The sequence below is a fragment of the Alosa pseudoharengus genome, unplaced genomic scaffold (genome assembly GCF_046254945.1).
Source record: "Alosa pseudoharengus isolate Yale_2024_CS ecotype anadromous, Long Island Sound unplaced genomic scaffold, YU_APseudo_1.1 YU_APseudo_1.1_scf_4, whole genome shotgun sequence".
In the NCBI taxonomy this organism is placed as follows: Eukaryota; Metazoa; Chordata; class Actinopteri; order Clupeiformes; family Clupeidae; genus Alosa; species Alosa pseudoharengus.
The window spans coordinates 24,540,922-24,555,407 of NW_027468774.1; the positions used below are offsets into that span (position 1 = coordinate 24,540,922).

Consider the following 14,486-nt stretch of genomic DNA (forward strand, 5'->3'; position numbering starts at 1 on the left):
GCACGGAACACACCGAACAGACTTGTGTCACCGCCCTCGTCAGACTGTCTGCCGACGGCCGACGGCCGATAATCGTACTGGTGTATCACAGCCAACATTTGTGTAGATTGCAGCACAATGCTAAACGTCTGCAAATCATAAATGACAGATGTACAGACTTATTGCGGTTCACGACTGCATATTGAACCGTGGGGGGCATATCGTTCGGTTCAATAATAAACCGTTGCATTGCTAATGGCTGTACTGTATAGACTCACAAATGCAAGGCCTTTGATTGTTCATTAGCAATGTAACTTCACCACAACAAATATGCACCTGAACACACACACTGAACACATTATGAAAAACGAGTTCAAAACATGCTCATTTGTACCCACACTGCTGCTGTCTCTATTGTCATTGTCACAGTTTAACACACTGGGCCCTAATTTAAACGATGGGAAGAGTGCAAAGTCAGGCAACAAGCCAAGTGCCTTGTGCAACTAAAACTATTATATGGAAGCAATGCGCTGAGCCATTGCTGTTTGTGCTTCAGATCTTCAGCTCACAGTAACAATTAGATTGAACTGAACGCAAAAAAACAGATTGTGCCAAGTGATTAAATTAACTTTTAGTTAGACTTTGACCTTTATACAAATTCGAGCCCACTGAAACATCCTCTTGAGAGACGCTGAATCAGACTATAATACTATTACACCCCCCTGAGCGGAGTAATGAGAGCTTCCTGTGGTGTCCACTCACCCCTCCTCCTAGACCACTGCCCATCAGGGCAGCCAGCTCGGGCGCCATGGGCAGAGGCTGGGCTCCAGGGATGGGGTCGGAGATGACCAGGTTGCCCTTGGAGGAGTGCAGGGGGCTGGGGACCAGGGTGCCCGAGCCCATCTGCTGGCACAGGAGCAAGGCCCGGTCAGGGAGCTTGTTGGGGTCGGCGCAGGCCTGCTGCCACACTGGGATCTTCTGGGTGAGCAGGTCTTTGCCCTGCGGAGAGAGTGAGAGACAGAGGATGAGCATGTGGAGGAACCTTTCAGAAACCATCAGGTGAATTGCAAACAGCAATGTAGCACTGGGAGTAAGCCTGAATCCTTCAAAAGGGATATCAGTCAAGTCAAGCATTCAGTGACCTGCTCAGTGAACAGTCCTCAACTGCATGTATTACCTGGCTACTTTCTTTCCTGGCTACGCAGAGCATAAGCAAAAATACACATCTTGTCCAAAACAGTGTTGCATTACATATAATCAGTCCCTGTCACTTCTTCACAATAGTCAACAACAGCAAGTCAGCCTATTGTTTTGGTCTTTTCTTGCTCTTGTGTAGTTTGTGTGTGTGTGTGTGTGTGTGTGTGTGTGTGTGTGTGTTTGTGTGTGTACGCGTGAGTGGTAAGGCTACTTGTGGGCTCTGTGTTCCAGGCCTGCTGTGTAGGAGTGTGGGCCCAGAGGCTGCGTCTGTGCCCAAATACACAACCACAACCCACCCACTGCTACAGGTGACTCACTAGCGCTCACACTCTCTTTCACTCTCTTTCTCTGCCTCCCTCTCTCTTACTTTCTCTCTTTCTCCCTCTCTCTATTTCTTTCCCTCTCTGTCTCTCCCTCCCGCTCTCTCTCTCTCTGTTTGTGTGCTGCATGTAGAAGAGTCCCTACACACACACACACACACACAGAGCAGTGCATCCACACTGTGAGAGAGCACTTGAGCATGGCCCTGGTGAACCCTTCCCACGCACACACGCCCCCACGCAGATTAGTAGCTGGACTGCATGTTCTTGAAAAAAGGATGGATGGACTCTCTCTCTCGTGCGGTCTCTCTTCTCATCACATTCCCTCCCTTTCAGTAGCAACACACACACACACACATACACACACCATCAGTCACCTCCCAGGCAAAAGGAAAGCATATGGTGAGAAGAGGGAAGATTGTAGCAGCCACTAGAATCCACACTCTTACCTCCTTACCTCATAGCGGCTTTGGTGCGTTTGCTTTCAGTGCAGTTCCAGGTGTCAAAAGATTTCAAGGAAGCATTTCAGATACTTGACAATTTTGTAAGAATTGCAAAATACATCTACAATGTTATAGAATTGACAAATAAATCCTTAAATGTGAATAGTGAAAAGTGTTTTTGTTTCTATTTTTCTAAACAATAATTGCAATGGTTTTCTAAATTGTGGCTTGTTTGTAATACTGTTTGGTATAATGCCATAATATGTTGAGAAAGCAAAATAGTTATGGCAACATACACGGATACATTTGAGGGCATCATCTGCAATCTATGCTCCATTTAGCCCTCTTCCACAGAGCCCAGAAAAAGCCTGTCCTGTTCAGTTCTGTCCGGTCTGCATGGTGTTCACTCACCTTGCCATGGTAGGCACTGCTGTTCTTGGCCACGGCGCACTGTCTGTCCACCAGGAAGCAGTACCTCCTCCTCTCCTCCGACAGCGCTGTCTTGTAGCCCTCAGCGATGAAGGTGTCCAGGTCAGTCTGCTTGCTGCTGATCGTCTCCACGTACTGATGAGGGGAAAAAAACAACATGTGAGCAGTCTAGATGTGTCTGGTTTATCTCAGAAGTGCAAGAAGTACAATCACAACTATGCCAAAATACACTTCTCAAGTGCAGACGAGTTCAAGTGGGGCCAAATCAGACTTCCAGCCATTTCCTTGGGTATTTAGGGAATGAGAGCAGCATATTGGAAATGCCAGCCACACAGAGAGGCAAGAGAATGAGGTCAAATGCAAAGTGCTTTACATGTGTGGATGTGTGTGTGTGTGTGTGTGTGTGTGTGTGTGTGTGTGTGTGTGTGTGTGCGCCCCAGACCCCCCCCTCCGCGCCTTTATCGGCTCATGTTCATCCAAGTCTGATGAGACCCTCACCGTGTGGCGGTCTCCCTTGGCGGGGAGCCCGTCGCACCGACGGAAATGTCACTGCCGCCATGGAAGTCATTATCGCTGCCCGTTTCTAGGTGCTTCAGCACTCTAATGCAATTTAGCCATATTGGGGTATGGGGGGGGGGGGGGGGGTGTTGATGCTCCCCAGGCACACAGTAGCTGCAATCATCTAAGCCCCCAATCATGCTGCGGTGGCTGGGCTCGTCACCCCTGGTGATGGAGCCGCAAGTCTTAATGAGGCGAGCGCCACCATCGCTACCGGTGCCGATCGATGGCAGAGCTTGGCTCGCGACCCAAGGCCCCTGAACGATCCCTTTCTTGGGAAAGGAGAATAAATCCTCCAGTCATGCAGCCAAAATACCTAAAAGCTGTAATATCAGAGGCATGAGCAGTAAAGCTGGGGGTTTGCGTCAAGATGGAGACCGTGCGTGCGTGTGTGTGTGTGTGTGTGTTGGTTGTGGGGGTTTAAGGGTGCACGTTAGAAGGGATCAGTGCTGGAAGGGCCGCATGGTTACCCCCACCGGGCAAATGGCCACTATGGGTGGAGAGGGGAGAGAGGCCACCTGCTGGGGCTGGGGCTGAGCAGAGAGGCTGGGGCACTGCTGAGGCTGCCACTCCAACCTGCTCTTTCCAACCAGACAGAGACTTCCGCTCAAACAGTTTGTTTACAGTCTTCATTCCAGGCTTGCCCTGGTGAATAGTGTCAGACTGTACTGTCTGGAGCTGTGGCACCATGATTGGATAAATGAGAGGCTAACACACTCTGATATTTAACACATCAAATCAACCACATAACTGCCCTCCATATCAGGCATGGATATATGCTAAACACCAGTACTGACTGCTTGAGTAGAGAGAAAGTTTTAGGATTTCGGTATGCACTGGTCCACTTACAGTGTTTGACACATGCCCGGTGCAGAGGATCTGGTAAGAAAAACTTGGACACACTTCAGCTGCCCTAGTTTAGCCTGACCTGTGTCAGGTGTATGCTTTGGCCACTAGTTGGCACTGTATTCCTTCTCATTATTTTACACAAGCACAAGCTTTAAGATTTACGGGCAGAATTAAGAGCTCATAAAAATACAATCTAATGCCAAACAAACAATAAGTCCGCCTGGTCGGGAGACTTACTCTTCTCATACAGCAGGTATTGTTTTGCAGATTTCATGAGAAAGATTATCCTAAATCCTTCCGTCTGAACCAGGATTGACCCACCCCTGTGTCGCATAATCACCTTTCATCTGAATGGTTGCAGTTCACTGGTTATTTCCCCATTCTTCTCTCAGGTAACCTTAGATGCTATCGGACCAACAGGGTAACAGGCGAGGGAGAGGGAGCTTAGGGAGCGACAAAAAGTAGGGCAAAAAAGGACACCCGGACACAGCCAATATGAGCTCACAATCTTTTAGCTATTTCTCTTTGCCTGTGCCCCTGTTTCCCGAAGAAAATGTTATAGATAGAAGTACACAATGACTCATGTAGCACACCAGAGCGAGAGAGCGAGAGAGCGAGAGAGAGAGAGAGAGAGAGAGAGAGAGAGAGAGAGAGAGAGAGAGAGAGAGAGAGAGAGAGAGAGAGAGAGAGAGAGAGAGAGAGAGAGAGAGAGAGAGAGATTGGGCATGAACATGGTGTGAGATTGCTGATGTACTGAAGTGTGTGCGGGGCATTGGAAACCGTCTCAGCATCTGTGCCGACATGTTGGGACTGGCAATCATAGTGTGGAGTGATGGCTAGCCTGACAGGCCCAAACTCCCAACCTCCCCCAACACACTGACACACTACAGCGTATATACACACAATCTGACATGCTAGAACACACACTCACACACACAAACTGACACACTAAAACACACACACACACACACTGACACACTAGAGCACTCACACACACACACACACACACACACACACACACACACACTGACACACTAGAACACACACACACACTGACACACTAGAACACACACACACACTGACACACTAGAACACACACACACACACTGACGCACAAGAACACACACACACACACACACAGACATACAAACTGCAACTACATGAGACCAGGGAGAAAGCACCATGATGCACCATCTCGTGAAGATCCAGTCTGGCGGTTAGTGTGTGGTGAGAGGAGACCCAGGGCGTGCGTGTGTGAGTGAGGTCACAAGAGTGCACTACCCACTGCCGAGCAACCACACCACACCACCCGCCCACAGACAGTCACTCACTGTAGCCAAGTGGTCGGACCAGTCAGGCAGGCGCTCGGCCACTCTCCCCCTCTCCACTGCAGTTACGCGGCACAGTTCTCACACGCTGAAAAGGTCGCGGTGAAATCAAAGATCCAGTAGTTAGTCGGCCAGCTGAACACACACACACACACACACACACACACACACACACACAGCCACTGTTGCAGTTACGTCAGTGCAGTTTCCTCGCGGGAGTTGAAGTATTCCTTACAGGAGTCCTGCCTCTGTCCTCTCTCATTTCCTCTGGCCTCACCTCAATTAGCACAGGCCTCCAAGGCCCCTTCTCCCAGTGTGCAGTGTGTCTCATGCAGGTGTGTGTATGTGTGTGTGTGTGTGTGTGTGTGTGTGTGTGTGTGTGTAGGTAGTCCCCACTGAGGCACTGTGGGTGGTTATGTAACAACCAGAGGCCCAGGGCGGAGCTGCAGCTGCACCTTAGTTAAATAGCCGGCGGAGGTTGAAAGGCACGTGCTGAAGCCCACAAGCACACGGAGGGGGGAATGCAGCCCTCTTAGGCAGGGGGTGATGGATGCAGGGGTGGAGGTGGGGGTATGGTTGGGGTGTGTGCGTGTGTGTGTGTGCGTGTGTATGTATATGTGTGTGTGTGTGTGTGTGTGTATCTATATGTGTGTATGTGTGTGTGTGTATATATATATATATGTGTGTGTGTGTGTGTGTGTGTAGGATGGCTGAGCTGCTGTGGTGGTGGCTGTGGTTCCCTGCTGGGACTTCCTTCTGCGAGGGGCCGGCTGACGCTGGTGCTGTTGCTTAGCTCGGCTGTTTTCCCCTTTCCTCCAGCATCAGCACTCCTTCGATCCTTTGCTTTAGTGCGTGCCGTCCAAACAAAAGGAAACAAAACCACAGCACGGAGTGGCGTGACGCGCCAAGGCGCTACGCAGCGGTCATTCCCCGAGGCGTCCGTGTGGCTTCGAGCCACTACATCGACCGCCTCCAGAGAATCCCTCAAACACAGTTGCACTTTGTCTGGGGCACTCAGGCGGAAACTTGTTATTTTCGTCTATGTGTGTGTGTGTGTCTGTGTGTGTGTGTGTGTGAGTGTGTGTGTGTGTGTGTGTGTGTGTGTGTGAGTGTGTGTGGGTGTGGGTGAGTGTGGGTGAGTGTGTGTGAGTGAGTGTGTGTGAGTCCAAGCACGCACTCAATCCACATCCCTTAGCCCCAATAAACTGCTGAGCCCTTACTTCTGCGATTGTTTCATCTTAATGCCCCCCACCCCACCAAAGCCCCGGAGCGTGAGGCACTATTTCTCCACGTCAGAGTCAAACAGACCTCACACCATTTCCCTACGCAGCCCGCCTTCTCCAAACATGGAGTACACTTTGGCCAAACTGACACACATGCTCAGGGGCATGAACTACCTTTTATGGACACTTGTCAGAGTCCTTGTGGGGTTGCCAGATACTACTGTTGAGTTTATCCTTCACAAAGCCCCCCACCCCCCCCCCCCCCAAAAAAAACACCCTCTGCCCCATCGACCACTCCAATGAACTAAATAATTAGCTAATTAGCATCTTCAGTGGAGGCCTGAACGATTAATGATTTCACAGGCGGTGGGGGGTATCAAAAAAAGAGATAGAGAACTATGAAGAGAGGGGAGGGAGGGCAAAGAGATGAAGGGAAGAGGAACAGAGGGGAGTGTGATGCAGAAGAGGGGGATGGAGGGTGGGGGAGGATAAAAAGAGGAAGAGAGGGAAGAGGAAGGAGAGATGAAGACAAGACGAGAGGGAAATGATACGGGCACTTCCTTTTCATGAGGCTGGTGGAGAAAATGAAAAATGGACCCTGCTAGGCTATTCACAAGTGGTCCTGTGCACACCCCACTAACACATCCCTCATAGCTATAGCCCTCATGGCTTACCGCAGAGAGATTTACAGCTTAATGCATAGAATGTGTGTGTGTGTGTGTGTGTGTGTGTGTGTGGCTCTATAATTCCAAAGGGGTCTTAGATATTCTCGTTCCTGTGTAGCTGTCAACCCCCCCACCCCCCAAGCTTCTGATATTTCCATTCAGCCGATATAGGGCAGCCGTGGCTTACTGGTTAGCGCTTCGGACTTGTAACCGGAGGGTTGCCGGTTCGAACCCCGACCAGTAGGCACGCCTGAAGTGCCCTTGAGCAAGGCACCTAACCCCTCACTGCTCCCCGAGCGCCGCTGTTGTTGCAGGCAGCTCACTGCGCCGGGATTAATGTGTGCTTCACCTCACTGTGTGTTCACTGTGTGCTGAGTGTGTTTCACTAATTCACGGATTGGGATAAATGCAGAGACCAAATTTCCCTCACGGGATCAAAAGAGTATATATACTTATAGGCAGGAAAAATAATAAAAATAATAATCCCAGCCTATCCCAGAGGCTATCTGGCAAGGGACAGGGGCTGTTACTCAACTCCAAACCACACCTATGGAGCCACTGTGCGAGTCAGGCTTAGATCAACACATCTGACTGACAACGCGGCGGTGCACCAACATGCCCCTCTCCAGAGGGAGGAGATTCTAACGACACGGAAAATATCACATTGGACATGTACACACACTTTCCATGACTAATGTTCTCATTTGTAACAATATGGACTAAGTGCACACACACACACACACACACAGCATGGGTCAGTTGTGTGTTACAGTGGGGCTGGCCAGGTAAGTGAGGAGCAGTCCTTTTACAGGCAGCGAAGCACGAAATGAAAGCCCTGCTGAAACCCCCCCCCCCTCCCCAAGGCCACATAGCTAAGTGTGGAGTCAGACTCGTGGGCCATCGATCTCTGGGCAGGGAGAGGCCTGTGAGTACACTCACCACTGCGGCACACCTCTCCCCATCTACACACAGCAGGAAGAACACACACACACACACACACACACACACACAGACACACACACACAGCTGAGACCTGTCAAATGAGAGTGCGTCTGAGGGAAAGTTTCTGTGTAAACAGCAGCTCACCACTCACCTCCATTACAACAGCACCTGCCTGGCTGACTCAAAGAATTGAAAAACACTTTCTGTGTGTGTGTGTGCATTGAGGAAGTAAGAGAATGTTAATGGTGGTGGTAATGGTGGTTATGAGGGTTGCATATGGGTTTTGCCTATGCATATATTGGGTTTATGAGAGAGTTTGGGAAAGTGTATGTGTCCTTGTCTCTCTCTGTGTGTGTGTGTGTGTGTGTGTGTGTGTGTGTGTGTGTGTGTGTGTGTGTGTGTGTGTGTGTGTGTGTGTGTGTGTGTGTGTGTGTGTGTGTGGATCTTATATCTCCAGGAGGCTAGCTTTTCATCTTTACTATGCGTGCCCCTGCCTACACACTCGCCCACCCACTCTGCACAGGCATGCTGCTGGACAGCCCGCACACACTCTATACCTCATATACATCACCGCTGCCCACTGTGTAATCCTCCATAGACACACACACACACACACACACACACACACACACACAAACAAACCCACCCACACACACAAAGCCCCCCCCCCAATTACTTCTGGCCACCAAGAGCCAAGACCACCCTCACACTCTTCCATCACGGCCCCCCACTCCACTGCACTGGAGATGCTGCCAGGCAAACTGAACCTGCATGGCTGGGCTCTATAGCAACCCTCTGGGGATGCCCAGCTCTGCATGCTCAGCTCCATCCCTGCTCATGATCTGAGCCCATCTGATTCGGCATTCAACGCTCATACTCATCTGAAATCTCAGTAGTCAATGTGCAGCAGTGGGGGGGGGGGGGGGGGGGGGGGTTGGTCAGGTAGTTACACAACCCAAACCACCTGCTTCGCGCCTGTGGGTTGCCAGCATGCTGTTGTGGTTGATAGGTTATCAGAACAGAAATTCACACAGTCTAAAGGAGGCGAGAGGTGGTCACTCTCCGTGGCTGACCCGCATGGGGCATCACTCACCTGGAGCTCCTTCTCGCCGTACTTGGCGGGGTTCTTGCTGCCCTGGCTCTTCCGGCGCAGCTTCTTCAGCTCGGCCTGACACTTCTCCAGGCTCTCGCCTTTGCTCTTGTGCTCCATCTGGTACTTCTTCAGCGCCGCCTGCAAGCCAGAAGAGAGAGACGCAAATCAATAGGTGACCACACCCTGACTAACTCATTAATCAATGTCCCTTTTTTATTGGAGCAAGGTTGTCAATCAGATAAGGACAGAATGTTTTTAGAACCCTTAAAAACATACACAGGTGGTCTTAGGAATGAGTCAGATTGCACATATAAAACTTTTCTTATTCATTTAACAATGCTGTTGCATTTTGGTAAATTCTCTAGCATTTCTTCACAATCATCTCTTGTTTTGTTTTTGTTTGCTTTTTTTGTCAGAAACAATCTGCTAAACCTGGACTGGACACTGATATCACTCTAAATAAGCATTTTCATAATTTGCCCCCAGAAGCCTCTCAATTCGCGAACCGCTTTTCCTGCTTCAATTCATTATTTCTAATCAAATGGGCTTAACCGAACCCCAGAAAATGTGATGTGCATATTTCCTAATTGTAATGACTTGAGCAAGGGCATGGTTTTACAGGCAGCAGGAAATCACGCACGTTAAGCCTCGGCTTTTCTGAACGACTTAATGGATCTACCTAAACGACCCAATTACCACATCATAATTAACCCCCGAGCTCGAGCGAAACAACAGCCCACTCCGCAGAGAGTCAAAGGAACAGAGTGATAAAGGGCATCTGTGAAGATCTGAAGCATACCGAGATTGTGACACTACAAGAAATCCAGTGCCAAGGGGAAAAGAGTGTGTGTATGTGTGTGTGTGTGTGTGTGTGTGTGTGTGTAATATGGAGTTCCCGCTCACACTGCGCAACCTACTATTCACATTGTCTGAGCCCATAAGCATGGGCTTCAATCATGTGCCGCTTTTGGAAGCCCGTGGTTAACCACCAAAGAGGACAAGCACAGCCAGTCTCGGCCATGCCTAATCTCGGATGAGTGGCAGGGAGGCCAACGTGACTTAAGCCCCGAATGCCAGCGTATGCATACACAGTTCGGACTGCCTGCGCAGAATGCTTGGCATGGTGTGGCTCGTGGCCATCTGCGAGCGATTGGGAGCAGCGTCCAGAGCCTGGACTGGGTGTGCGTGGGCATTTGTTAGCCAGATAGAGGAAGAGGAGATGGTGCTTTCTTGAAAAGTGCCACTTTGTTAGTCAGATTCTGTTCATCTTCAAAAAATGTCACCTTCTATTCTTCTCTCTTTTGTTCCTTGCTCTTGCAAAATGACTGACGGATTAATAATTCAGGGAGCGCACACAGTAAACGACGATCGCGCTCATAACCGGAGTGATTTTTCAGGGGAATTCATTCATTTTAAATGCGACGCAATTGAACTTCAGAGTGCTGGCAAAATGAAATTGTGCTTGGGGGAAGGTGGGAGAACAAGCTCCACTGTGAGGAGCAGCCACAGTGCAATTTCATATATTACGATTTCCGATACGACTCCCACTGCACTTCCAGGGCGGATCTAACCAGTCATTCTGGGGCCACGGCCCAGTGATGAAACACTCAAAACATACGAGTAAATAAATAAATAAAGAAACAAACAAACAACCAACCTACCAACAGCACATGGAAACAACCCCACTATATACACTCATGTATGTGGCTGTTCTAGAATAACCCCTTTTAACGTGCTGTTAGTCCAGGGCACTTAAGGACGCCGATGACCTTTGCCTCCTTTCGCAAAGCGTGCTGTAGCAGTAGAGAGAGTAGAGCTCTGTGGCTATGACAGCACCACTCTAGCTCCGCCATCCTCTGAGACCAAGCTATGCAGAGCGCTGCAGTGCTATGGCAGCCCACTCATTCTAAAGATATCACCGCAATCTATAGAACACTCCTCACTAGCCTTCACTCTCATGCAGGGATGGCGATTTGTTTTGTTTGTGCGGGCACAGTCCCCCCTTTGCGTATTGTCGTGTCAGTTTCCTCTCGCATTTCTTCCCCGACGGCTTCTACACCTCCTCCAGGTGCCTCTCCGGCACATTAAGGCTGATGATGGGATGGAGGGCTTTGGGGAGCGCGGCGGAAGACGCGACGTTAAAATGTGCAAGCCAAACTGCCAATCACGCAGTGTGCGAGGACTAATGGACCTAAATGGCTGTTTGAAGAGTGGAGCCACTCAGCCACTCACAGCGCCTGTGCCTGAGGGGGAAAAAAAACAAATAAAATGCAAAAAGGCGAGATAGATATGTGTGAAGGCTCAATGCTTCGGAGACCAGGCAACTAAAGTACTGTACGCTGTTATACAGCAATAGTGGGTTTGTGGATACATTTTTCTCGCTCCTTTAAAGTGTGTCTCACTTGCTTTATTTGGTGGTCAGTAAGGTGCTAAAGGTTAAACTGGTATATGAACAACTGTAGAGGTGAAAGAGGACACATACTGTCAGGTATCTGGCGTCCAAGTCCACCTTCTTCTCCAGCTCTGAGAGTAACTCATTATGGAAGGACTTTAACTGTGGAGAGAAAGAGACATAACATAGTGTGGGTACTGATTCACCACCCGACAAATATAAATACACATCCAATCATACGCACAGACAAATATAAATACACATCCAACCATATGCACAGACAAATATAAATACACATCCAACCACATACACACAGAGAGACAGACAGGACACACACACACACACACAAACTCATTTCACTTCATTCATTTATTTCTTTCTTAATTTCATTTGTATACGTTACAACCACCCCACAGAGGCATCTTGATTTGAACACGCCCGCTGATAGCCGCACACACCCGAGCCCATTTGAACACGCCCACTGATAGCCGCACACACCCCAGCCCATTTGAACACACCCGCTGCTAGCCGCACACACCCCAGCCCATTTGAACACACCCGCTGATAGCCGCACACACCCCAGCCCATTTGAACACACCCGCTGCTAGCCGCACACACCCCAGCCCATTTGAACACACCCGCTGATAGCCGCACACACCCCAGCCCATTTGAACACACCTCGGGTCAGGGCTTCAATGTGACGGCTCAGAACATCCACCTGAGCGCTCACCTTGCACCTGACCCCACGCAGTCCCACCCATCACATCGTCCAGCACTTACCATCTCCTCCAGCTGCACCTGGATCTGTCTGTGCACCTCGGCCATCTGGAACAGCACGTCCCCTGCAGGACAGAGGAGAGAGATGCGGACATCAGGAGCCGTGGAGAGAGAAAGAGGGAGATGGTGGGATAGAGAGGGAGAGGAAGAAAGGAAGGAAGGGAAGGGAAGGAAGAGAGGGAAGATGAAAAATGAGGCGAAGGGAGAGGGAGTCGAGGCTGAGCGCCTCTGCTCACACCCCGGTGTGCAGGGAGGACCATGCAGAACACACACACACACACACACAAGACAAAACAAATACACAGGTACACACACACACACACACACACAAGACACAAACAAACAAAGAAATAAACATGACAAACAAACATAGAAGACCACATAGAGAGCCATGGATTGGTCATGGCATGTCAACAAAACACAGGGGTAAACACAGACTGACCTTACCAGAAATGAAAAGAGATACAGACAGATACGACACACAAAATAAAATTAAAATAAATAAAATTAAAATAAAATAAAATATAAATTAAATTTAAATTGAAATTGACAAAATGACAAGAGAAAACTTAACTTAAATTAACTTGGAATGGATTGGTCCCAAATCATACAAGAAAAAAAATAACCAGATGTTGAAAATCATCAGGTTTACAAACATGACTATAACTTTAGTTTGCAACCGGTCTTTTGTTTTAAATGCAGATCTGACCACAAAAGATGGAACAAAAAAAAGAAGAAAGTTTGAAGTACTGAAAAATGATACTGAAAGAAATCTAGAGAAAATAATGAGATGAAATAATAATAAAAAAAGAGTAGCCATGCAACCAGAGAAAATCATGGCGTTTTTAGTTCTGTGGTATACCTACACGTTGCCTCTTCTGAATATGCATTGCATTGTAAAGAAAAAGAACACAACATAGATCTTGATTGAGCAAAAGACACAGGCTGGGGGGGGGGGAGACAGATCCGGAGAGAGGAAGAGAGGAGGGAGACACACAGAATAATGAGGAACGCTTCACCCACATCGTGATGATTACACTTGGCTAATAGCGAGCTGTGTGGTCGCTCCCTCAGCCTTCCTTAACCGCCAGCCTCACATGGAGGATGTTATGGAGTGAAGGTGCAGCTCATTCAGTCAGTCCCTGGAGACTACAGGGGGTCTGTGTGCCAGTTCTATGGTAATGGAGTGTTCCCATTAGGGTACAGGCTCAGGGAATTTGCTGAGGTCTGCGATCCTGTCAGTGGTCTTACTAAAGAGGAACTCTTGACAGGTACGACTATGCTGCTATTCTCTCTCTCTCTCTCACACACACACACACACACACACACACACACACACACACACACACACACACACACACACACACACACACACACACACACACACACACACACACACACACACACACACACACACACACACACACACACACACACACACACACACACACACACACACACAGGCAAATCATACAAAGCAGTGTGACGTAGCAGTTAAATACACAACAGTAAAACCACAGCTTAACCTATGGCCATGGCAGCTGGTGCTCATGTAGGGTTAAGCAATATTAACATTGTAGACATGTCGGCATCAGCTGACGAAAACGGCAAAACTCCACAAAATGCACTGTAACACAGCAACACTGAAGACATATGGCTTGGGACGGAAACAGACACTCCCCATATTCCTTCACACAAGAGCCATCTCAGCCAAAGGAGCAAAGAGAGAGGAAGAGGAGGAGGAAGAGGATGGGGAGGAAGAGGAGGAGGAGGATAAACAATAATAAAAAAGCAGAGCTAACTAAATGAGGCCACCCCTCTCTGTCAGCTCTCAGTAAAGCCTATTAAAGCTAATCAGGCCTGATCACAACCCGGGGGCTTAGCGGCCAGTGCGTTCTGTTGACTGCCGTCAATTAGCAATGTTGAGCGCTGCGCCCTGTCAAAGCTGCTCAAGCCAAATCATACAGAAGACAAGCCATGTGGCTTTTTCTCTTTTTTTTAACGTATATTGGGGAAAGTTTATTAGTTTTCCATTTTGCCTTTTTCAAAAGATTTCAGGCTTCTGAGGTCATTGACTGGTCCAAATGGTTGGAGTCTGGAGGCTGGCATGTTTCTTTTGTTTTTTTTTAACTCTTTATTAAAAGCTCTCTGGAGAGTTGTTGTGAATACAGAAACCAAAAGAAATAGCAGAGAGAGAGAGAGAGAGAGAGAGAGAGAGACAGAGACAGAGAGAGAGAGAGAGAGAGAGAGAGACAGAGACAGAGACAGAGACAGAGAGACAGAGACAGAGA

At 48.8% G+C, this 14,486-nt stretch overlaps 1 protein-coding gene across 2 annotated transcripts in view; it reads right to left on the reverse strand.

The window, feature by feature from the left end:
- LOC143102091 (BAR/IMD domain-containing adapter protein 2-like) overlaps positions 1-14,486 on the reverse strand; it is a 49,665-nt gene that overhangs the window by 14,144 nt on the left and 21,035 nt on the right. For both annotated transcript variants that reach the window (XM_076265475.1, XM_076265476.1), the window contains exons 4-8: positions 12,199-12,260; positions 11,509-11,580; positions 9,027-9,164; positions 2,351-2,503; positions 742-978 (exon numbers count right to left, since the gene is read on the reverse strand). In XM_076265475.1, coding sequence (XP_076121590.1) covers positions 742-978; positions 2,351-2,503; positions 9,027-9,164; positions 11,509-11,580; positions 12,199-12,260 — 662 coding nt within the window. The remainder of the gene's footprint in view (positions 1-741; positions 979-2,350; positions 2,504-9,026; positions 9,165-11,508; positions 11,581-12,198; positions 12,261-14,486) is intronic.